Source organism: Chinchilla lanigera, unplaced genomic scaffold (genome assembly GCF_000276665.1).
Source record: "Chinchilla lanigera isolate Chin_1 unplaced genomic scaffold, ChiLan1.0 scaffold00085, whole genome shotgun sequence".
Classification (NCBI taxonomy): domain Eukaryota; kingdom Metazoa; phylum Chordata; class Mammalia; order Rodentia; family Chinchillidae; genus Chinchilla; species Chinchilla lanigera.
In genome coordinates, this window is record NW_004955486.1 from 1,937,873 (window position 1) to 1,962,800 (window position 24,928).

General features: G+C 55.6%; 1 protein-coding gene across 6 annotated transcripts; it reads right to left on the reverse strand.

Moving 5' to 3' along the window:
* Positions 1 to 24,705, reverse strand: Mfn2 (mitofusin 2). 6 transcript variants are annotated; one of them, XM_005403973.2, is made up of 20 exons: positions 24,507 to 24,655; positions 23,109 to 23,253; positions 22,637 to 22,721; positions 18,321 to 18,499; positions 14,819 to 14,954; positions 12,333 to 12,495; positions 11,198 to 11,322; positions 10,052 to 10,160; positions 9,846 to 9,953; positions 9,184 to 9,337; positions 8,910 to 8,977; positions 8,678 to 8,799; positions 7,281 to 7,407; positions 6,876 to 6,980; positions 6,558 to 6,660; positions 5,884 to 6,104; positions 5,357 to 5,512; positions 3,705 to 3,901; positions 2,880 to 3,014; positions 1 to 1,513 (listed from the first exon to the last, which is right to left on the reverse strand). In XM_005403973.2, exons 4-20 carry the CDS (start codon positions 18,493 to 18,495, stop codon positions 1,444 to 1,446), a joined length of 2,274 nt encoding a protein of 757 aa, XP_005404030.1. In that variant the 5' UTR covers positions 18,496 to 18,499; positions 22,637 to 22,721; positions 23,109 to 23,253; positions 24,507 to 24,655; the 3' UTR covers positions 1 to 1,443. The 6 variants fall into 6 exon arrangements, with proteins under 6 accessions (XP_005404030.1, XP_005404029.1, XP_005404033.1 ...); XM_005403972.2 differs by lacking the exon at positions 22,637 to 22,721 and having other exon boundaries at positions 24,619 to 24,705; XM_005403976.2 differs by lacking the exon at positions 22,637 to 22,721 and having other exon boundaries at positions 23,109 to 23,249; positions 24,619 to 24,699.
* Between the last annotated feature and the right edge of the window lie 223 nt (positions 24,706 to 24,928).

Here is a 24,928-nt window from a genome sequence, read left to right on the forward strand (position 1 = left end):
CACGATTCCAACTGGGCTTTATTTTATTTCCAATATCATGGCAAGGGTACAGGAGGAGTTCAGGCAGAGACATCACCTTCAACACGTCAGGGAGAAACTCACTGTCAAGCACATCTTGCACTCCAGCAGATGATTATAAACAGAACACAGTTAGCAGCATTAAATTAAAGTGCTTTCTGCCACGCTTCTTTCAGAAAGCTCTCTCTCTCTCTGTGGTACAAATTTAATTTTACTTAGTGTGTAAGAAGCTCAACATTTTATTCATTCCCCAGGGACTACGCTGAAAAAAATTCATTTTTTTTTTTTTTTTCCAAAAACACAGAAATTCATTGGGATTGGGTGACTTTTCCTGACACACTGTGAGGTGGCCGCCATCTGTCCTACTGGTACACTGGTTCGGCCTAGCCGACCACTGTCCCACAGACGGGAGCCTGAGGGCCTGAGGGCCGAGCAAGCGCTGGAAGGCAGCCTCCTGTGTGGCCACGCACCACCCTGCTTCCCCACAGGGGCCAGCTCCCTCTGCTGAGCTCTGCCCTGGGCCTTCCTGCTGGGACACTGTTGCTTCTTTCGAGAACATTCTGCCCAGGCCCTGCTTTTCCCAATCAACACTACAGTGACAGGAACCTTCCCCATTCTGACCAGCAACAATCCCAAAATGCAAAAACAGGAAGCAGCTAAGTCAACATGAGGCCAGGTGTGTCGGAGGCGGCTCTGGGGCCCAGGGGAGCAGGAGGAGGGGGCCGTGGGCCCATGGGGTTTGGGTAAGACGGGACACAATCGAGTTAGCTCTCAGGCGCGGGTGCCCCGCGCACAGCAAGGTCAGATGGGGGCCCTGTTCCACGCCAACTGCTCTCCAGCCACCCTGAGCGGGGCCAGCGCCCCCGCCTTCCGCCATCCTTCTTCTACATCCTTTAACCACCGAGGCCAGGCCGGCTCTCTCCAGTACCACAGCGCCACATGCACGCTTCAGGTCCTGGGCTACACTCAGCCTTTCTGCAACTATTTCAGATGCCTCTGGGAAGGGAACGCGGCCCCTGCCAACATGGCCTCGCCGCGGGGTGCTGAGGTGCGAGAGGGACAGTGCACAGGGCCGGAGGAAGGTGGGGTGTCTGCCTGGTACCCCTGACGGCTGCCATCAGTCGATCTGCGAGGCGGCTACTGCAAGACCTTCCCAAGCAGACGGAAAACCTTCAATCAAGTGACCCGGAGAAAGGCCTGACCACGACCCCCAGTACCATGCTGCTGGGTCATCCCCGAAGTCTCAAGGGGCCCGGCCAGGTCTCCCCGCAGGAGCAGGCGGAGGGCAGGGGAACGAGTGCGGAAGGGCTGGGACAGCCCGAGACAGGAGGTGCTTTCATTCTTGCAGTGGCGGCCAGGGATGGGGGCCACACGTCACCGAGGGCAGGCGGCACTGCCCTCCTCCACCGAGTCCCCCGCCGTCCACTATCTGCTGGGCTGCAGGTACTGGTGCGTGAACATGTTGAGCTCGCTGTCCAGCCAACCGGCCTTATTCCTGCAAGGACACAGTCACTTCGCACCAACGAGGCTGCCACGGGCAACGCTGGCGCTGCCCGCCAAGCACCACTCGAGGGAGGGAGACGGTGCTGCACTCGCCCTCCACTCGCCCTCTTCACCTTACTTTAGAGCTGAGGGAAAGGGGTCCCAGAGACAGGAAACAACGTGCCAAGTTCACAAGGTGATATTTTGGAAAGAAAATCAGGGTTTTTTTTTATCTTGCTAAGTTGCCCAGACTGGCCTTTGAACTTGCGATTCTCCTATCTCAGCCTCCTGTGTAGCTGAAACTAAAGGTATGCACCTCAAGAATCAGGCTTTTCTAGGGCTGGGGATATAGCTCAGTGGCATAAGCTCCTGCTTGGCAAGTGCAAGGTTGTGAGTTCAATCCCCGGTAAAAGAATCCGGCTTTTCTGCACCTCAGGCCCTGTGTCTGCTTTACCAGGGCCTGGGGCGGAGCCCTGACTGTGGGAGGTCAGTTTTCCAGCTCATCCTCTGCCGCCTTTTCCGGGTCAGCCCTATCCCTCCGCAGCAGCAGCAGCAGCAGCACCTGCTGCCGGCCCTGACCTGGGAACTCCCGGGGGAGAGCAGTGGGACACTAGGAAGCCGCCATCCCAGTTGTGGCCAAGGAGCAGCGCACCATTCAGGCCTGAGCGGAGAAGTCTGCGGGTCTGGGGAACGGACAGAGGTGAAAGCCTCGAGCCCTGCCTTCTGGGCTCTGCCAACCTGAGGGCCTCTGCCAACAGGGCTAGGGGCAGGAAGTCCAGGCTTTCTAGGGGACGTTACTGTGGGCTACGCAGGCTGAAGACTTGCACAGCTCCACAGTGCTCAGCTGTGTCTGTCACGAAGTCGCACTCCCTCTTCCCAGTGAAAACGAGACACAGGGAAGTTGAGCGCATGCTGGACCTGAACCCAGGACTCAGACTCCCTGACACCCTTTCCAGCAGACTGCTCACAGAAGCTCTGTGTCTCACCCAAGACCCCTGGAGATGAGGTCCCAGTCCTGTCCGTGGGGGTGGCGGGTCACCCTCTGCAGGCAGCTTTCCTGCTCAGAGCGGGAGCTGCTGGCTCAGCCTCCTGGGAAGGGGCGGACAGAGGGCTGAGCACGCATGGGCTGCCGCAGCTCAGAGAAGGTGCCTGTGAATTGCAATCCCACGGTTCTGTCACGCTTGCTTCTAGGGTGTCACCATGCTCCCAAGTTAAGGGCAGTACCGCTGTGTCTCATTTGCTGAGCTTAAAACTGGCACCGTCTGACAGCCAGCAGTGCCTCATCAACATCTAACAAGCACACTGGGTCCCCACCACGGGTCTGTGCCACGTCTGCACGGTACCCGAGCCCACGGCCTGGGCTGCCCGGCCGGCCTCACCTGAGCAGTTTTGCTTTGCTCTGAAGGGAATCGAGAATCTCAATTTTCTTGTTCATGGCGGCAATTTCCTGCTCCAGGTTCTCCCGGGTGACGTCTACTTGCTGGCAGAGATGAGCAAAGGTCCCAGACAGTTCCCTGAGGGGACAGAAGTGAGGTTTCTGCACAGGGCCACCTGGAAGGACGTCACGGTAGCTGATTCCACCACAGCAGCGCCGGCCACACCCCTGCTGGCAGCTCTGCCAGCGCCAGTCCTGCTTTGGTGGGGTCCTTCCCATCTATGGCCAACTTGCTGGGCACCACCACGGCAAGAAAAGCACAGCATGGGCTGTGCAGCCCGGACTGGGCGCAAGGCCAGGATTCAGACCCTGGCACCACTGCTTGTCACCTGAGTGGCAGGAGACGAGACACAATTTTCCAAGGCTCAGTTGCCTCATTTTGAAAAAAGGAAATGCCAATAAAATACCACCTACCTCAGAGATGAAGGAATAAGGGAAAAGTTAGGTACCTAATAGTTGGCGAAGTTCTGCCACACAGAAATAAGGCAGCACTTCCAACCCCATACCCACAGCAGGCAACAGGTGTCCTCCAGGCCTGGGAGGTGCCACAAATGGGCCGCAATCCAGGATGTCAAAGGCAACCTTCAAAGGCTCTTAGCAAGCGCGTCCCTGCCTCCCCAGCCCAGCCCCAGCCCGGGACACAAGGTGTCCTGGAGACCTCTTCCCCTTCCTGGCCCCAGTGCTGGATCACACAAAAGCCTAGGGTCCAGGACGCTGCAGGCCAGGCTGGGAGGGAGACCCCCCCGCCCAGGGTCAGTGGGCCACTCACTGCTGGACTTGGTGGCTGCAGTTGGAGCCCGTGTAGCTGATGATGAGCTGCAGCTTCTCGCTGGCGTACTCCACAAACTGCCGCTTGAAGGCCCTCTCCTTGGCCTTGGTGGTCCAGGTCAGGCGCTCATAGACGTAGAGGAGGCCATAGAGCCCGAAGGAGAGGGCAATGAGCCGCCAGCCCACTGCCTTCCACACCTGCAGAGGCGCCCTGTCAGTGGAGCAGTGCCTCTCTGGGCCCCTTGCCGCAGCCTCATGGCCCTAACACTCCCGGGGCAGCCTGGAGCCTCACCCAAGGAGCCCTGTGTTCCACTAAGAGCCCCCTTCAGTGTCTCCTTTGACCCCACTGAGGCCAGGGGCCTCTCTCCAGCTGGAAATGTGAAACTGAGTGCTGGCCATAGGATATGACTTATCCATAGTGGGGGGTCCAGAGCTAGGTAAGCAGAGTTTTTTTTTTTTTGGTGGTACTAGGGATTGAACCCAGGGCCTTCCCACTAAGTTAAATGCCCAGCCTATTTCAAATTTTTGACAGGGCCAGGCGTGGTACCACATGCCTGTAATTCCAGCACTTGGGAGGCTGAGGCAGGAGGATCATTGCGAGTTTGAGACCAGCCTGGGCTACAAAGTGAGTTTAAGGCCAGCCTGAACTACATAGGCAGGAGGATCATTGCGAGTTTGAGACCAGCCTGGGCTACAAAGTGAGTTTAAGGCCAGCCTGAACTACATAGGCAGGAGGATCATTGAGAGTTTGAGACCAGCCTGGGCTACAAAGTGAGTTTAAGGCCAGCCTGAACTACATAGCAAGACTCTGTTTCAAAAAGACCAAAATAAATAAATAAATAAATAAATTTTGAGACAGGGTCTCACTAAGTGGCTAAGTTGCCCAGGATGGACTTGAACTTGCAGTCCACCTACTCAGTTTCCCAGAGTGCTGGGATCACAGGCATTGCACCATCATGCCCAGCTAAGCAGAATTATTATTGTTATTTTTTATAGTGCCGAGGGTTGTCACTGTTTTTTATAGTGCCAAGGCCTCTCACATGCTAGGAAGGGATCTACCACCGGGCTACATATCCCCCACTCTCCCAGTAAGCAGAACTCTACTCAAGTTCGATGCTGGTGTCTTGTGAAGCAACATCTCCTGCTAACGACATAAGCAGCAGAGCACTGCACATCGCTCCTCAGAAGACAGCGCCTTCGGTCTGGGTGAGGGCAGCGGGTTATAGCCAAAGAGCAGGGCCCTGAGCCTGACAGCAAGGCTCTCACGCTGCCCGGCATGCTGCCTGTGTGACCCTGGGCAGTTTCTTTACAGGTTTGCTCATTCACAGACAAGGCCCAGGGTAGCCGCGTGTGGTGTTGCACACCTGTAACCTGAGCTACTCGGGAAACTGAGGCAGGAAGACTGTGTGCTCAAGGCAGCCTGGGTAACTAGTTTAGTGAGACTCTGCTCAAAATAAAGAGGACCGGGGATGCAGCTTGGTGGTGTTGCTGGCTTAGCATGACCAAGGCCTGAGGGGGTCCAGACCACAGAGCTCCCCCGGATCAAAAGCACTCAGCTCACCGAAGTGCTGGGCTGGGGCACGGATCAGCCCAGCACCGAGCCCTTCGGCCCCTCCCACCCGCCCCACTCCTGGAATAGGACTCATCACTGACCACACCGCCAACCACCAGGATGCCCATGGAGGTCCTGGATGTCAGAGAGGCCAGGCCGGTAACCATGGAGACCATGAGCTCCTCCTGGGTGAGCGAGCCCTGCGGCAGGGGCGGCATGCTGGGGTTGGCAGGTGTCAGCGGGACAGGTCGCTGCACCTGTGGAGAGAGGCCACGAAGGGGTGAGAAGAAGGTGGCGCGTCTCTCGGGCAAGCAAACCCTCAGGGACCCTCAGGCTAGGGGATCTGGGACAGGGACACAGAGCATCTCTTCAACGTCCCAAAAACTAAAAGAGAGAAAGCAAGCTTCGCGTGCAGCCCTTACTTTCCCAGGCACTAAAACAAACTCAGCCGGCATCGCAGCTGGGCCAAGGCCAGGCTGCTGTGGCAGCAGTGCTGAGCATGCCACGCCGTGTGGCGCACATGGCCCAGCTGCCTGCCTTGGGGAGCCCACTTCGGAACGGCCCAGGTGCCTGATGGTGGGGTACAGACTGACCTTGCATGATGCCCTGGGGGAGGAACTTTGCTTGCCTGGTCATTGTAGCCCATCAAGGCCCGACGGCTGTTCTTAGGGCCCAGAAACCTATTCACCAGCATGGTCCACCCAAGAGAAAAATGGAACTCGATGTCCTCCTGAAAGTCAGCACACAGCTTGTCACAGTTGAGGTCGTAGCTGAGGGAGAAGCACTGGCGAGGGACCAGCATATCTATCTGATTCCGCACAGACACAGGAAGGAGGGGCTTCAAGCCATCTGCCAGGGACACAACGCACACGTGAGCTCAGGCCTGTGCCCTGCCGGCGCCAAGCCTCAGGACACGGCCACACCAGCTGCGGCCAAGAATGCCGAACTTCTACCCAGAAACGACCGCTGTGGGGCAGCCTCACTGTGACAGGTGGGCCCGCGCTCCTTGAGGGGACACAGGGAGGAGCTTGAGGGTCCAAACTGCTAACACCTACGCCTCGTGAGGGTTAGAGGCAGGCAAGTTCTCAGGCTGCGACAGTGCCATGTGGTAACCCGGGACAGGATTCCCAAGGCGACATATGGAATAGACTCGCCCCACCCCCAGAACCTGAGGTACTACAGAGTCACGGTCAGCAGTGACAAGCTAGGGCAAGGCCACCGTTTCTCTAGAACGGCCTTTCAGGTGACCTTTCGGCAGCCCCAAAGCCCCAGAGCCCCGGACCAAGCCCCCGCGGCGCTCACCAATCATGTCCTGCTGCATGGTCTGCAGCGAGCTGGCGATGGCTGTGGAGCAGCGGTCCGACAGGTTTCGGCCCAGCCCTTCCTCTATGTGGCGGTGCAGTTCCTGCAACCAGGAGAGGGAGGTGAAGAGCAGCAGCGCCCACCAGGAGTTTCTTCTGGAGAGCCGGGGCCCACCAGCTGAGCAAGGAAGGCTCGTGTCCAGGCTTCCACTCCACTGCGAAGGCACCCTGGACTAGGCCAGCCAGGGCCAAAGCACTCTCTGGTGGCGACTCCCCTGGCAGCCGAAGAGCAAAGGGGCCCTGCTGCCTCGGAACTCACGTTCTTGTAGACCTTGAGGACGACTGGAGAGGGGTGGAAATCCATCTGGTACTCGTCGACCAGCACGGAGAGGCGCCTGATCTCCTCCGCCATCGCAGTGGACACCTACGGCCCAGGGAAGCGCGCTGTGAACGTCGGGAAGCTCGCGGCCCGCGCCTGCGGCACCGGGCCGACAGGCTGCGTCCTGAGACCGCGGCACCCAACACCAGTCTGAATGCGGAGGGGCGACCCGCCCGGTGGGCCACCCTGGGAGCCCAAGGCGAGGCTTCATGTCCTCGAATCAGGGCCACAGCCTCCTCCTGGAAGCCGAGAAGCCCCGAGGAAGAGGATGTCTGACCTGTCCCTTTCCCGGCACGCTGGACCCTGAGTCCATGTCTCCCCAAATCCTTCCTCCCGGCTTCTCACCTGCCTTTCCACTTCCTCCGTCATCTGCTTAATCCGAAGCTTGTAGTCTTGAGCCAGGAGCTCCAGCTGTTTGTCGATGAACCGCAGCCGGTCTTGCCGCTCTTCGCGCATCTCCAGGCAGTAAACCCTGAGAGCAGGGAGAGCTGCTCAGAAGCCCGCAGTCCCCACTGACCACGCACAGGCGGGACAGCAGCCTCCGGGGAGCCTGCGCGGGCCTCACCCGCTCTCCCGCCGGGGCACGGCCTCACACAGCAATCCAGGGGACCCCGCCCTACCCAGCAGGGGGTGACAACCGCTCACTCCACACAGAGGGCAGGGTGCTTGAGGGGGGTCCTTAGAAAAATTCTGCCAGTTGGTATGGGAGAAAGCAAGCTCAGCCTCACCAGTGACCAGGGAAATGAAATTAGAAAGAGTGACTACTTCCCCTAGAGGCCTGGGAAAAGGGCCAGGCCTGAAGCTGTGACTAGCGCTGCGGAAATGGGGGTTCCTGCAGGCAGTGCTGGGGGCCAGGTGGGGTAGAGCTGCTCCAGAGAGCCACAAAGCAAAGCTGAGTAAAACTGAAAACCACCCACCCTAGGGCACAGCAGTCAAACCTCTAGGAATTAGTTCTAGGAAGACTCACAGAAGTGCCTGAGGGGACACGAGCAGGTGGCCACTGCTTTAGGGCAATAGCATAAAAAAGCCAAGACTGAAAACCAACTGGCAGAAAGGGGCTGTGGTGACCAGCCCTGAGCGCACGCCTGTGTGAGCGAGGCTGGGGACAGGGGCAGAGTGGGATGCACACGGGATGGCCCCACGCCGACAACCACAGCACACCGAGGGCCATGACACGTGTGCCCGGATTTCTGTGAAAAGTACGTCATGAACGGGTGACAGACTACACAAAGTCACGATCACGGTGGCCTTGAGGAGTGACAGGGTCAAATAATCAAAGGGCACTTAATATCTTTTCCTCTTATATTTTAACTTAATATAAAGCAAACACTGCCAGTTCTAGGTGGTGGAAAGCAAGGTATTTTTATATTATTTTCTGTACTTCTCTATATTTTAAATGTCTCCAAAAAGAAAAAACAAAAACAAACAAGTGACTTCAGGGTCTGAGAATGGCTGGGTGGGCAGGGTGGGGTCCATGCTACATAGGCAGGCGGGCGGCGCTGGCAGCCCTGCTCCCCAGCTGCCCTGCTCCCCAGTTGCCCTGCTCCCGGGCTATCCTGCTCCCCAGTTGCCCTGCTCCCGGGCTATCCTGCTCCCCAGCTGCCAGTATGGCTCTAAAGGAGTCTGAGGGGAAGCCCAACGACTCAGCCGCCCTCAGGGCTCTGCCCGGGGACCCCCTAGCCGCCCAAGGCAGAGCAGTGCAGCGTCAGCTCGGCCCCCTCGGCCCTCTGCACCCCTCCTACCGCTGCTCCTGAGCTGCAATGTGCAGGGAGTCCATGATGAGGCGGACGGCCTCCGCGATCTGCTTGGCCCGGACAGTGTGTTGTTCAAATTTGGTCTTCACTGCAGACTGGGAGATGCACTCCTGGAACACACAGAGGTGCTGAGGGCCAGGCTCTGGCTTTCTCTGCTGGGGACGTGACCAGTGAGAGCAGGAGGCACAGGAACGGCTGACACCAGCATCGAAGAACTTACCTCAAATCTCCTCTCGAAATTCTGAAACTCAAACATCCTCACTTGAAAGCCTTCTGCAAGAGCGCCCCCTAGGAGAATTGCAGAGTATTAGCCCAGAGACAAATGCGGACCCGCCCTTGCCTAGTGGGCATGAGGAGCCATCGCTGGACAGCAAGGGCCTCTCACCCCAGGACCTTCTCACTGCCTCTCCCCAAAATGGTTTCCACTGAGTGACAGCACATGACCCGACACCTTGAAGCATGGAGAAAAGGAGGACCTCTGTTCCCATGGTTACCTCCTTCCGGCATGCCCTGGGCTTTCTGGATCCTGGCGTTGAGCACCTCCTTGGCAGACACAAAGAAGATGCGGTCCCCGGCCTGGGCTCGATCCACCACACCCAGCTCGTCCACCAGGAAGCTGGTGCAACGCTCCATGTGCTGCCGCCGCACCTGGAGCCCATGCAGAGGGGAGTCTGTGAGCAGGGTGGGGAGCAGCAGGGCTGTTTCTGGGAGCCCCCAGCCCCCAGCTGGCTTTTGTTTTTCCTTAATGGGTCACACAGGTGCGAGTCCACATTCAGAAGTGAAAGATCACCCACCACCTCTGGTCCCTCTCGTGGGGGTTTCTTGAGGATCAGCCAAAGTTATCACACATACGAAAGCCAGGTGCTTCCACCAGATTTCATCCGCTCAGCAAATCTATCCACTGCACCCATCCCTCCGAGGAGGACACCGGATTACAAGAGATGTTAAGGAATCTGCCAGTCACACCGCGCGGGATCAGCCAGGTCTGGACTCTGGCCTGCAGACCGCAGACTTGATAAAAGGAATCCACTACCGCCAATCTGTCACCCCCTGCTCTTTCATTTCACGCACATCAAGCGTTACGAGTTGTCACCGATGGCCAATTATTCTTCACTGTTCTTTCAAGCTTCTTTTTCTGTCAAGCAGAGGCACCCACCTCCTCCATGTACTCGGGCTCCGAGGCAGACGCGTCCCAGCGGTTGTTCAGGATGAAGATGTTTGGGCGGGAGAGCCGCTCGCTCACCTTGTGGAAGAACTGCTTCTCCTAGGCAGGGGACGAGGCCTCAGGATGGGGGCTGCACCCGCCAGGGTGCCCCAGCCACCTGCGGAGCCGGGGCCCAGGGGAGGCGGGGGAGGAGGTACCGTCTGCATCAGGGTGGACTCCGAGTTGGCCACCAGCACAAACACGTCAGCGTCCAGGCAGAACTTGTCGATCCAGCTGTCCAGCTCTGTGGTGACATCGATCCCGGGGCTAGAGGGGACAAAGGCAAACCGACATGGTCGGGCGGAGAACACGAGCCCTGTCCTTCCGGCTGTGAACGGACCAGCGGCTTGTGAGGCAGGCGAGCCAGGAGGGAGGACATCGGGCCTGGACCTTGTGTGGGGGATTTTACTTCCTACTTCACGTCCTTCTAGACCACCTGGAAATGTGGGCTTTTAGCATAGGCAGGTACCACTCTTACACAATATAAGAACTGGTAGTTTTACTTTAGGAATGTATAAAATAAAGTCTGAATTTATTCTTTTTTTTTGAGACAGAGTCTCACTATGTAAACTCACAGTCCTCCTCCTGCCTCAGCCGCCCATGATTACTGGCATGCACCACCAAGCCTCACCCTAACGTTTGACTTTTGTGAGTCTGGATAAACACTACCGTAGTGTATTTCTTGGTACAGGTGTAACATGTCCACAGAATAGCAGGCCAAGTTTCCTTGAAGAGGAATAACGTGGCCGGCCGTGGTGGCACATGCTGCTCAGGAGGCTGGGGCAGGAGGACAGCAAGTCTGAGGCCAGCCTGGGCAACTTGGCAGACCTGGTCTCACATTTAAGAAGAAAGGCCCGGGACTGTAGCTCAGTGGTAGCGCATGAGCGCCTGGGTCCCATGCCCAGGACTACCCCGCCCCCAAAATGGAAGTAAAATACCACACTGACCCTACCACCGCATGACCCCCCCCCCGCGTACACGCTAGGGCGAGGAGTGAGAGAATCTCCACTCCGAAGCACTCCCCTATGCCCCCAGCCCAGCCCGGAAACGTGCAGGGCACTGAGGCGCTGGCTCCCACAGGCAGACCTTGGCGGAATCCCAGGAGGACGAGGGTTTGGTTCCGCTGTGCACAAGAGCTGGGCACAGCTCCGTGGCAGAGCACTCGCCTCAGCGTGTACAAAGCCCCGAGTTCCACCCCCAGCACCACAGAAAGAAGGAAAAAGCAGAGCGAGGCAGGGTCACCCAGAGACGGACGGAAACCGGGGCCTCCGGGTCCAGGCCTCCGAGGGGGGTGCCCCTCCTACCTGTCCATCAGCACCAGGTCATCCTTCAGCAGCGGGCACTTGGAGTTGGGCCACATCACGCTCACCAGGCTGCCGGCGTGCAGCTGCTCATCCTGATGCAGGGCGTGGGCCAGCTGGTTCACAGTCTGCCGGGGGAGAGGGAGAGGAAGATCAGGCCGCAGGGCAGCCGCCAGCCAGATTCACCACGACACAGTCCTGTGCTTGCCACGGCACAGCAGCCCTATCAGCTACCCCTTTTCTTCCATCTCTGTCCTATACAGAGTTACAGGCTGGGAGCTGTCAGTGAGAACCAGCTTTCTAGCTGGGTGCACTAGGGCATGCCTAGAGTCTTCGGGAGGCTGAGGCAGGAGAATCACAAGTTCCAGCCTAACCTGGGCAACTTAGTGACTAAGCAAGATCCTGTCTCGAAAAATTAAAATAAAAGAAGGGCTGGGAGTACAGCTTAATGCAAAGGCCTTAGGTTCAATTCCCATCAATGCAAAAAAAAAAAAAAACAAAAAACCAAGAAACAAAAAAGTTTTCTTCACTTTCCTAGACATCATCCTAAAGCTGATGTTCTGCATTAATTTTTTTTTTTTTTTTTAAAGACAAGGTCTCATTATGTAGTCCAGGCTGGTCTTGAACTCACTATGGAGCCCAGGATGGCTTCAAATTTGCAGTGATCTTCCTGCCTCAGCCTCCAGGTGCTGGGAGGTAAACAGGCATGCGCCACTACTACTGAGCTTGGGTTGATTTCTTACGGATCTAGATAAGCACCTGCCCCGAGGTGGAACGTTGCCTCTCAGAAAAACAAACGCACGTGGGTGGCGGGTCCCAGCTGGTGTGCAGGAATCCCAGCGCATGCAGGCCCCTCTGCCTGTGACTGAGGAGGAACGGTGTGCTCCTTACTCCACGCATGTCACTGGCCTGTCTGGCCCTCACGAGGACCACCACGGCTAGTTCTTAGCTCACCTGACTCCCTGAACACTCTCGTCCTCAAAAGAGCTCGTCTGAAACAGGGTCTCTCATCTTCCACCGCAGGGAGGCACTGCCCTTTCTGCGGAGGTGGGGCCATCCTGTGACGTGGTCTCTCTGAGGGGTCCAGATCACTCCGCCAGCACCCCCTTGGCTGGCACCCTCCCTGGCCAGCACCCACCTTGACGCTCCTCTTCTCCTCCGAGCCCTCGGTGAGCAGGAAGGCCTCGTGGCCGTCGGTGCCCCCCACCCGCAGGAAGCAGTTGGTGGTGTGGCCAATCCCGGAGGGCAGAACCTTGTCCCACAGCATGGCATTGATCACGGTGCTCTTCCCGTTGCTTGTCCTAGGAGGAAACAAGGCCATCAGCAAAGCCGCCCGCAGCGTTTTGATGTCACTGGTGGCCCCAAGTTGAGTTCTCTGCACTGTCCTTGTGGCCAGACAGCACCCAGAGCAGGTACTCCGCGTTCACTAAAACAGGCAGGCAGGGGCTGGGGACTTAGCTCAGCGGCACAGCGCCTGCCTGGCAAGGGCAAGGTCGTGAGTTCGATTCCCGGTACCGGAAGAAAAACAAAAACAAAAAAAAAACCAGGCAGACAAATGTCGCCTGGCCTGAGCCTGCACCATAACGGGGTTCACCACCTCAGCCCCATCTGTGAGGGGCTCGTGCGGCGTGGTGCCAACCACAGATGTGTGACCTGTCCCTGAAGACCACGCTGCCTCTCGGAGCCTGTCCCCCTCCCAGCTGAACCACTGAGCTGAGGGCCACACCAGAGGCTGGCACGGGCATCAAGACAGGATCGAGGCACAGTGCCTATTCCCCAGGCGACGGCCATGTGCCTGGCAGCCCACTGGGCTAGGGGTGTTTTTCCTATTTTCAATTTTAATTTATTTTTAGTTATCTATAAAAGTCAACTAAAATAGAAAATTCTAACAAGAAAACAGAAGGGAAAAGCTTCACGCCATTAGGGAAATGAAAACCAAACTCAAAGTGGGAACCAAGGGCAATGGCCCGCACCATACGCCCTGGAGTCCCGAGGCTGAGGCAAGAGAATCATACTGTTATGGCCGTGTCTAGATGTCCCTCCCAAAGCCCCACGCAGTCATAGGTGGGGTTTTTTCAGAGGGGGCTGGATCTAGAGTGCGTGACTGATTCAGGGCCCAACGCTAGGATTGATGGGCTAGGATTAAGGGTGATTCCTAAATCAGTCCACTGATTGCTTTGGCACCACCCTAATCCCCAGAGCCTGGACACAACGTAAGAGACAGCAAGAGGCTTCTTCTTGTCTCTTGCTTGCTTTGCTACCTCTGCCGGCCATGAACTGCTTCTGCTCTGCAACTCCTGTCTGCCACGCCACTCTGCCTTGGAGCCGGCCAATTACGGACTGAAAGCTCTGCAACTGTGAGCTACATAAACCTTTTCCCCTTTAACTTTGGGTGTTGCGTAAGTTGTCTCAGCAATGAGAAAAGTAAATAAGACACATGAACCCAGGAGGTGGAGACCAGGCCGGGCAGCATAGCAAGACCCCACCTCAGACAGAAAACAAACACAAACAAAATGCAAAAAATCTCACAATGGGATACCACTTCTCCCAGCAAGCACGGCCACTATCAAAATCAGCTCTAGAAGGACGTGGAGAAACTGAATGCCCTGCGCTGGGGGACACACAGTGGGAAACGGCGCAATGGTTCCCGAAAGATCAAGCGCAGAAGGATTACATGACCCAGTGACGGCTTCTGTGTGTACTGCGGAGAGCGCGGAAAGCAAGGAGAAAAGACAGAGGCGTGCCCCACGTCCACAGCAGCAGCGTTCACCACAGCCGAAGGTGGGAGCGACCTGTATCCACAAGCAGGCGAGTGGACGAATGTGGTCTACCATAATGGAGTAGTACTCAGCCTTAAAAAGGTGGGTTTGCTTTTTCACCTTGCTTTTGCATTACTGGGGATTGAACCCAGGGCCTTTCCACTGAGCTACATCCCCAGCCCTTGACTGTTTACCTTTTGAAACAGGGTCTCACAAGTGGCTAAGTTGCCGAGGCTGGGCTTGAACTTGTGATCCTCCTGTCTTAGCTTCCCTGAGTGCAGGGATTATCAGCATGTGCTACTGGACCCAGCTCAACCTTAAATTCTGACACACGCTAACATGGGTGAACTCTGAGGACACTACACCGAGAAGAGCCAGTCGCCAAATGACAAGCACCACGACTCCCCTCCTGTGCGGGGCCTATTGCAGAGCGCTCGGATTCCCAAAGACAGGAAGTAGAATGCAGTCCGCAGGGGGCTGGCGCAGGGGTGGGGATCGCTGCGGAATGGGGACACCTTCAGTTCTGCAGATGGAAAGTTCTGAAGACAGGCTGTACATTAATGCGAATACACTCGCTACTGAACCCCATGCTGCACTTCGGAATGGCTCCTTTGGGCGGCTGGGGTATAGAAGGGGACGGAGCACACGCTCTTCACCTGCGAGGCCCTGGGTTTCATTTCCGGCACCACCAACAACAAAAAGGTTAATTTTATGTTACATATACTTCTATAAATTACACATAAGAACTCCAAGGACTCTGGCACCCCGCTGCCCTCGGGGGTCTGGCTGTGACCTGCACCAAGGGCCTCCCTGCCCCAGCCCAGCCCAGCCCGAAGGAAGAAGCGCCGAGGGCTTCCAGACTCACCGGCCGAAAAAGGCCACCTTCATGTGCCGCCGGGCCAGCACCTCGCTGATGCCCCTCACTTTGGCCAGGTAACCTTTGACATCCAGCACCTGCTCTTCCGTTGTGACGGGGTCCAGCTCTGCATTCCTGTAGGTGTCTGGAGGTGGAGATGATAAAAGGGTCACCATAGGATAGGAGTTCTGCGACCACAGCCCGGAAGGACCCGAGCGCTGGCCCGCTCACCAGAACCTCCACGGGGCCACCTCTGTGGCTCCCTGCCGTGGCAGCCAGGAAGGGACTGGCAGCAAGCCCGCCTGGGTTCCCGAGCAGTTCTCACAGCTGCCCGGCTCTGGGGCCGCAGGCGCAGGGGCCTCCCCCGTCAGGGGGAGGCAGCGGCACTGTCTGTATCACTTCGCACAGGGCAAGTAAATTAAACACCAAGCGCTGAGAGCGGGGCTTCCGGGAACACCTGCATGTTAACTGCTTTTCCTCAGGTATTTTTGTCTCAATGAATGCTCACGAAGCTCTCACCACAGGTCAGGCACCGTGCTAGTCACTTTCCAAACACGGCCTCGTTCTGGCCTTGCTGCTTACTCTGCGCAGCGTCGTAAGTGGCAGAGCCAAGATTTGAACCAGGCACCTGGCTCCAGAGTGCAGGCTTTCAAGCCCTCCACGCGACATCACAGGTGCTTCCTGACCCGGCCCTGCCAGCCCCTCTCCACCTCCTCACCTCCTCGAACTCACCAGCCCCGCCCCTCCCCCTGCACTCTGCAGATTGGGCACAGCACCTTGGAGCCATCCGGCTCATGCCACCTGGCCTCGGGTTGCTTGGGAGCCTCCGCCGCCCATACCCCAAGCTGGCAGGCCCCAGGCTGTGCACCCGCCACACCCAACCCAGACCTCGCCACAGTGGAAGTGGCTAGCTTGCCTGTCTGCGCTGTTTACCACGGAGGCTGCATCACCCAATCCTTCACCGGCAAGGGGCACAAATGCTGGCTAAGCGGACAGACACCTGGATCACTGAGTGGTTTCCTTCTGGCGCCCCTGGCACAGGCAGATGGCTAACCAATTTTATATATACGTATATACACGTGTATATATATATTTGATTTTTTGAGACCAGGTCTCGCTATGTAGTCCAGGCTGGCCTTGAACTCACAGTGCTCTGCCTGCCTCGGCCTCCTAAGTGCTGGGATTATAGGCGTGAGCCACCCCGCCCTGCCTTGCAAATTTTTGTGAAGGACAGCAGCTGAGCAAGGTCCTGGGCCACTCCAACCAGCACTAGCATGAAGGAAGGGCTTTGCGTGACCCTCAGCACACTCCTGCAGAGCACCGAGCGGATGGCCCCAGTCCTGAGAACACTCTCAAAGCACCCTGAGCGTGACAAGTGGCGTCTCAGAGACCACACAGCGAGCGGCTATCATATGAAGGGGTGTGACCAAGCCAACACGCCCCCGCCCCGCCCCAGCTGGCCCTAGCCCAGATCCCGCCACCTCCCTCCCTGCGTGGGCAATGGACTCGGCCTCCGCAGGGACAGGAGAGAGCTGGCTCCGGGGCTGTGGCCACCCAGGGAAGGGAGCGGCCCACAGGCTCCTGCTGCTCGCCCTTATGAGAAGGCCCAGATGGGAAGTTGCCCTCCCGGACCCAGAGCAGCCCCAGCTGTAGCTCAGGTCCCTCCGCTCCTCCCCTTCCCGGGCAGGAGGCAAAGGCCACACATTTTCAGAGCTCAAAGCACTCATCATATAAACACCTTTCTGAGGCACGCGCTGGCTCACAGCCTCACGTGAGTAAGTGACTCAGGGGCCACAGCGATCACTCTAGCCTCCAAGAGGACGGCAGCCTTGTCACCACCCTGCAATCCCATGCTTGGCACAAAGCCCGGCAGAGCAGGGCGCCCTCTGAATAAGCAGGTAATGCTGAGGAAGACGGAGGCACTGTGAGACCGGAAAGCTACATAGACCAGACACAGGAGCTTAAACAGTGTATGGCTTCTCTTATGTGACAAACACGAAGTATAAATAATTTAAAGAGCGAAGTAGAAGATGACGGGAAACAAGGAGACAGACTGTATGGTGATGAGGAAGGGATCTGGGGATGGAGGAGAGGGGAGGGAAGGCAGGGAAAGGGGAGGGAAAAAGGATCAAGATGTGAGGTGTACAAGTATCCATTCTCCACGATGAATGTATTTATTGTATGTCGCAAACATATACTAATTGAACAAACAAACAGGCAGTAAAGTGGAATCATTTCTCTCTCTAATCCTATACTATTAAAATTCAGGGTTTTTAAAAACTCTAGGTGGGCACGGTGGCTCACATATGTAATCCCAGCACTTGGGAGGCTGAGGCAGGAGGATCATTGTGAGTTCAAGACCAGCCTAGGCTACAAAGTGAGTTCAAGGCCAGCCTGAACTGCAGAGCAAGACCCTGTCTCAAAGACCAAAAAACAAAACAAAACAAAACAAAACAAAACAAAACAAAACCCAAAAAACCTCTTCATTTAATTGCTAGGGATCAAACTCAGGGCCTCAGACACGCTAGGCAAGGCCTCTCCCACTGAGCTACATCCCCAACTCTGTTTTTTAATTTAAAAAGTATTCAGGGGTCACTTTTGCTTGTATCAGGCACCACACAAAGGGCCAGCCACAGACAGGTTAATGAAGCTGGACCCAGACCCCTTCTTCAGGGACTGGCTGTGAACCCTGGTGGCCCTGTGCAAGGCAATGCAACGCCAGCGGGCTCCAGCAGACAGCAGCCTGGAGAGAAGGTGGCCTGAGTCAGGGCTGCCCTGACTCAACCTCCATTGAGTTCTCAGAATCGGAAAATGCCTGGTCTCACCTGAGCCCCTCTTTCACAAAATCGAGGGCAGCTAAGAGCCAGCCCTCGGGGCTCACAGCCAGTCCCCGACCTGCAGCCAAGGTGCCTTCCAGAGAGGGAGCCGGAGACGGCCCGCAGTGGGAGCTGGTGTGGGACAGAGTGGGGCTCGGGGAGCCAGCCCTTCTCTGCCCATAGGGCAGGGACTACAGGCCGGCCTCAAATTAGTAACAAGTAGAAAAGGCAAAGGTGACAAGAATGCCTATTCATAGTCCTGTCGCCAATCTAAAAATATCACGGGTAGGGCACCCTGCCCAGGGTAACCAACACCCGGCAGTGCCTGGCATGATGGCCGCCAGGACTGGGTCGAATATGTAGGCTGTGAGGTTGTAAACCTGCACTAGGTCAGTCACAAGGGGGCAACTCAAAAACCTCAGTCTGTTTGTCCTTTAGATGGGAACAACGTTCACCTAGCCCTCAGGACAGGAATTCGTGGCATTCTTCAGTCAATTCTTAAATGCTATTTCCTGGGTCTTCCCAGCTTCCTAGAACCTAATTCCACAGGATTCTAAAAGCAAAGCACAACTGAGGGTGATGACCCATGGGTGCTTGTGTCCCGCAAAGCGAGGCTGTACCTCCCCTCTCCAAAATCCTACTCCCGGAGTATCTCAGCAGTCCGAGGGGGCACGGCTGAGCAGGCGCCTGCTCACCTTCGAGGAAGGTGGCGCTCTCCTGGATGTAGGCCCCCAGTTGCTCGAAGATGCCATTGATCTTCTTCTTGGCAGTGACAAAGTGCTTGAGAGGGGACGCGTTCACCTCCGCCATGTGTCTCTTATCCTTCTTGACCGTGACGATGGGGTTGCATCGAGAGAAGAGCAGGGACATCGCGCTGCAAGGGGAGACAACGTGAGAGCCAGGACACCCACCTGCGGACACGCCGGGGCACGGCAGGCCATGGAAGGAGAACTGGGACCAGCTCTGGGCTCCAGCAAGAGCATGGGACCCGCTCAAGGGGTGACAAGGTAAGAGCCAGTGTGAGGACAGCAGGAAGGGGACCTCAGACACCCAGAGCCGGAGCCTGAGTCCAGGTCGGTGCTGGCAACACCTTGCCTGCTGAACGGTGACAGCCTGGGTGGGAGGGAGGCAGGAATCTCAAGCTCACACACAGAGGCCGTCCGGCACCGCAGAGAGTGAGGCTCAAGGTCAGGGATGCCCACCACGCTTCCTTGGCCCTTCTGCTGCCCAGGAGCCCAAGGGCACTCATTCCTAACACAGCTTAGGGGCAGTGACAGAAAGAGATCTACTGCTAAAATTTACTGAGACTGGGCGTGGTGGCACACGCCTATATCCCAGCACCCAGCAGGCTGAGGCAGGAAGATCACTGAGTGTGAGGCCTGCCTGGGCTACAAAGTGAGCTCAAGGCCAGCCTGAATTGCATAGTGAGACCCTGCCTCAAAAAGACAAAAAAAAAAAAACTTACTTGAAAATACATTTACTGGTCTCTTAGTACAACCTGTGGATTATAGAAAATTTGGAAAGTGAAGGGAAAAACCCTTAACTCCACCACTCTGTGATAAGCACTGCCAGTGTGTTACTAACACTGTCTTTTTATGTGGTTCTCTCTCTCAATCACATGCATTTTTATGTGGTTCTCTCTCTCTCTCTCTCTCATCACATGCATCTCTACAGCCTGTTTGTTCCACACAGCAATCATTACTTGACTCCAAGGTCCTTTGGTCAAAGGTCAAGAGGCAGACAATCAGAGAAGGCGGCTCCAGGTGTTGCTGGGAAACCCTGCCCTCCAAAATGGAGCCCTGCCAGGTCCTCCTCAGAGTCCCTACCACAGAGGCAGCTCCTTCCCCGCAAAGCCCTCAGACCCAGGGCAGGAGAAGGGAAATGGCCCCTCTAAGCACCCAAGGAAATGTGTGCGGCAGGGTGCCTGGCTCTGTCACACTCCCTGCCTGGGCAGCCCCTGCCTAGCTAGCCCAAGACTCAGCTGGGAGAGGAGAAGGTGTCCCTCACAAGCGAGTACACATTGCTAGAAACTTGCAAATGGTGCCAGATGGTGCTGAGCAAGGTCCTGAAAAGCAGAAAGGGCATCCAGAGACAGAGCGTGAAGACTGAATGCCAAACCTGCTCTCAGGAACTACCCATCCCAAGGGTAGGAGAAAGAGCCCCAGGAGACAGGAAACCACGCACGTTGCTCAAATCTGCGAATCCTTTTGCAATGTGACAGACTCCTTGGGAGAGAGAGGAAGGAAGTGACCCCACTTCTGTTTGCACCTACCTCCTAGGACAACACCACACCTCTGAGAGGTGTTTTTCTTAACTAAGAAAGACAACAGGACCTTGAGAAAAAGAACTGGAATAAACCGACTCTGGCTCCTCCAAAGCAGAAAAGGAGAGTGCAGGGTACAGGCAGGCAGTCGCACAAGGAAGTGGGTTGGTGATGTAGCTCACTGGTAGGATGCTTGCCTAGCACAGTCCTGGAGTTTGATCCCAGTACTAATGGGGGGAAAGCTCACACAAAAAAGGGGTCTGGGATGGAGGGCTGCACATGATGGATTTTTGGAATCAGTCACGCACAAATTGTGACGATAGCCAGGTGTGGTGGCACACAACTATATTCCTTGCATTCAGGAGGCTGGGACAGGAGGATCGCCGAGAGTTTAAGGGCAGCCTGAGGTACCTAGTGAGTTTGAGGCTAGTCTAAAGTTCATAGCGAGACCCTGTCTCAAAAAAAAAAAAAGACTGTACTCTTTCTGGGCTACATAAACTTAAGCAAGTTATTTCATCTTAGAACCTTGATTTTTTCATGTGTATCACAAGTACAATACCATGTAAACTGTGAGAAGACTAATGATTAGAAAAGCTATATGCTTAGTGTGCGCGTGTGCGCACACACACACACACACACACACACACACACACACAAAGGAATCACAGGTAGTTTTACACGGCTTAAAGCTATAATAAGCCACTAGCAAGGTCACAAGATTCTCCCCACAAGCCCCCAGCCTGCAGGGAAAGTAACTCTGCTCCCACCCGCTGCTCCCACCCGCTGCCCTGGAGATTGAGTGGACAGGTCTGCTGGGCAGATCGGCTGTGCCCAGCCCCCAGAGTGACTTGCTTGCAGAAGACAAGTTCCCCAACAGCTACTGGGCTTTCAGAGCAGGTGCTTTTTAAGTTCTAGCTACTGTGTGAGCCCGAAGGATGGGAACCTAAAAGCACGAGCGTGCAGTAAGTGCAAGATTCAAGGGAATGCGTATCAGCAAAAGCTTAGTCGGTTAAGCTTAAAGTCTTTGGAGAGTTCGGGCAGGAAATGCCCTGTGCTCACCGTTACAACGCCCGCAGCTGTGCGTCCCCAACACCTTGTGAAACCCACCAGCGACTCCTCCGAGCTGTGGGATTTCTCTAGCTCTGCCGATTCCCAAGCTGAGATTCCACACTTAACCCTGCTTTCTGCTGGGAACACCCCTTCCTTGTTTCCCCATCTGGCATACACTCTCACTGTCCTAGGCCCAGCTCAGGCATCACCCGCTCCACAGAGAACGCCACCCTCACCAGACTGTGCCCCACCTAAGTTCTGAGCTCCTCGAGAGCCAGTCTGCAAGAACAGTGACTCTCCATTTTACCTTCCTCCCCACAACGGTGAGAGTCATAGGTTAAGGGGGGAACACCCCCCAGGGACAGTCTTAAACCTTTCATCCCTGGACACACAAACCTATTTTCTTCATAAAAAGCAATGTTTAGGGCTCAGTGTCCAGAGAGCTGAACAAACCTTTCAGATTCTGAAATACAATCCCTCCAAAGAGCAGGCTGGACATACACATGTGCACAAAAGGACCAGAGCTGCAAAAACACGCACAAGAAGCAGGACAGGGCCCCCCTATCTCAGGGCTCTGTCTGCTGCCCCTCTAAGTCTCTCAGAGCTGTGGGGAGCCGCCGGCTTCCTGCTCCTCCTCTGGAAAGCCCTGATAAGACACTACTTCAACACAGGGCTCATGGAAGGCACGGGGAACCCATCCCCCAGGCATAGCTGAGCCGGAGGGGCCAGTTCCACCATCAGTTGCACAGTCAGAGCTTTTGAGGCAGCTCAAAGTGCTCTTGATATTACAGTCTCAGATAGTTTACAGCCATATTTCCCAGTATGGTCCACAGAACTCTAGTTGCACCCAGTGTTCCATGTAAAAAGGGTTCCACGCTAGAATCAGTTTGTAAAATACTACATGCTGCTGGGCCTCTCCACTGGCACACACAGATGGTAAAAGCTATAGGAAGGTGAGTTTAATATAGTTTCACTGTATTTGAACAGCGCTGCACACATTTATTCAACGAAAAACCTCTTCTGTGTAACGGGCTTTAAAATTGTGATCAGAAGCTGGTGTGGTGGTGCACACCTGTAATCCCAGCACTTGGGAGGCTATGGCAGGAAGATCACCTTAAATTCAAGGTCAGCCTGGGCTACACAGTGACTTCAGGCCAGCCTGAACTACATGGCGAGATCCCACCTCAAAAAGCAAAACAAGGCTGGGGATATAGCTCAGTGGCATAAGCACCTGCCTGGCAAGAGCAAGGTCCTGAGTTCAAGTCCCGGTACCAAAAAAAAAAAAAAAAAAAAGGCAAAGCAAAACAAAACGAAGTTCTGAGGATCACACTCCCAGAAAAGGCTCTTTCATCCTGGTAGTCTTCTACTCTCACCCGTGAAAAGTGCCAGCAGCACAGTATTAACAGCTACTAACCTAAGACAGGAAACAAAGCCAATTCAGAATGAAACTGCTACTAGCACGTCAAAGTGATCAGAAAAGCTTTGCCTCAGCCTAGGCCAGTAGTGACAAACCTATGACAAACCCATGTTACAGCAGGCTGTTTGTATCACTGAAAGCTCTAAAAGGTTTGCCATCACTGATCTAGGCCATTAGTACAGACATACTAGGTATTCTGGGTGTAGGCACAGCAGGAGCAAATTCACTGCAAGGTGTGTTTGATCCCAAGCACAATCCCTAAATCCACACCACCTCCTTACCCAGTTTTATGTACAGCAACTCCTAGCAGGGAAAATAAAATGCATCCACGGATCGTCTGCTGGCACAACGGGAACAGAGGAGAAGCTGAGAAATTGAAACAGAAGAGTATACAGGGTAAAGGGGCAGAGCAGACTGTTAGGAGAACTGTAATAAGGAGTCAACCTCCGCTGGACAGAGCCGGGAAGAAAAGCCAGCACAACACAGAAGAACAAAAAAGGGAGACACAGACTAATTCTTCAGGGAGCCCAGGAGATCCCGGCCACTTTAAACAGGCTCCCTCAGCAACCACTGAAATTCTTTATGGGAAGAAAGGAGATGGAGTGGGTTTTTAAGTTTCCAATGCACTGTATGCAAAGAGGAACCCATCCAAGACACTTGCCACCTGAAGGCCAGGGCCAGCAGAATACAGTATAATACACCCTTTCCACTCAACCCAGAGCCAGAGTTCCAGAGGTCACATCTATTACTTACTTTTTGGGTGGTAAGAGACTTTCACAGGGTGGGCATTATGGCCGTGGCTGGAGTCAAAAAATAAAAAGAATCTGAGTTCTCCTCTGTGCTGTCTCACGTCAAGGTTGGCTGTAGATGGTGTGTTGACTCCACCTGTCCCACCTTACTGGAAAGGAAAGGGGAGATGTCAACAGATGGCAAAAAAAGAAAAAACAAAACAAAACAAAACAAAACTGGTGTACACAACATGTCTAATCAGGTTTTAAAGTCAAACAAACTCATCCCTCAGGGAAGCTTACTCATCGAGGTCTGGGGTGCTGGGCTGGCATGTGATGCCAAATGCCCTGGGGAAGGCACAACACACAGGTGTGGGGCCAGTCCTGGGTGTGCACGAACACGTGTTCAGCCATGTGCTGGTTAAGTGTTACAGAGGTCCCCTAGAGGGGATCTGGTAAAGGCACATCCAGAGTGGGGAGGGGAGGGAGCAGAACATGCACTGGGGTTGAGGACCAACTCCCACCTAGAGAGGGGAGGGGTGGGGTGAGGAAGGGAAGTGTTACTGATTAAAAGCCAGTGTAGGGGCTGGGGATTTAGCTCAGCGGCACAGCGCCTGCCTGGCAAGCACAAGGTTGTGAGTTCGATTCCCGGTAGCGGAGAAAACTCCCCGCGCTCCAAAAAAGCCAATGTACCCCAGCTGGTGTAAAGTGTCTCCATTCTAGGAGGCCGAAGAGACGACTGGGATGCTTGGAAGATTCACAGACTGCTGAGTCTAGCGACCAAGTGGGGAACTGAGACACTGTACCAGTTCTGACTCGAAAGCTCACTGTGTTTTTCAACTACACGAGACTGCCTCACTGTCCCTCTTTGGGGGCAGGAAGGGGAAGATCAGAGCCCTTTCTTTTCTGGGAGGAGGGAAAGAGACGGATGACTGAGGATTGAAAGAATTTAAAAATGGATTTCAAAACAGGAGGGCAAGCAGCTTTGCCTTCCCGCATGCAAGGAGCTATTTCTTTAGCATTTTCTCTCTCTCTGTGTGTGTGTGTGTGTGTGTGTGTGTGTGTGTCCGCGCGCCAGGCGCTAGGGTTAGAGATAAGAACAGTCCCTGCCCTCGCGTGCATGACAGTGCGAAGAGGAATCATACACGTCAATAGGACGCTGGACTAAGCGCCCCAAGAGGGGGAGGCCGGGGCAGGGCGCTCCAGCAGCGAACCGGCGCATGTATCTGGTGCTCAGTAAACGCTGGCAAGCGCAGCGGACTGAGGGAAAACCACGAAAGGGGCAGCAGCGAGAAGCGGCCGTGAAGGCTGTGAAGAAGGTCCAGAGACCTCACACCGCAGCCCCGGGTCCTGCGTCCCGCCCCCTCCTCAGAGCCACCCAGGGCCGGGATTCGGGGCCACAGCGTGGGGACGCCCCTCTGACCTTATCCTCAGGCCTGAGGGCCCCACCGTTCCACCACCCTGGGCTGGGCTGCTCGAGGATCTCCGGTCCGGGGCTGGTGAGTCCCACTCTCCCGGCGGGATCGCCCTCTCACCTTCACCTTCCCGGCCTCGCGGCGGCCATCATACCCAGCACGTCACCAGCGAGCGCCACCCAGAGGGGCGGTGGGAGGAGGACGGGGACGCGTGCGTCATCAGCCGTCGACCGCTTTCCTCCAGGCCTGGACGAGCCAGTGGACTCCGAGCTCAGTCAGTTGTAACTTACTACTCCTTATGTCGCAGTGATCTCACGGTTCTGCCTTTGAAAGACATCGCACCGCGCTGTTTTACCGGCGGTGCGTCCCAAGCCGATGACATAAGTGCCTCGGGACTTCCGCTGCATCATGGGAGCTGTAGTTTCCGCGG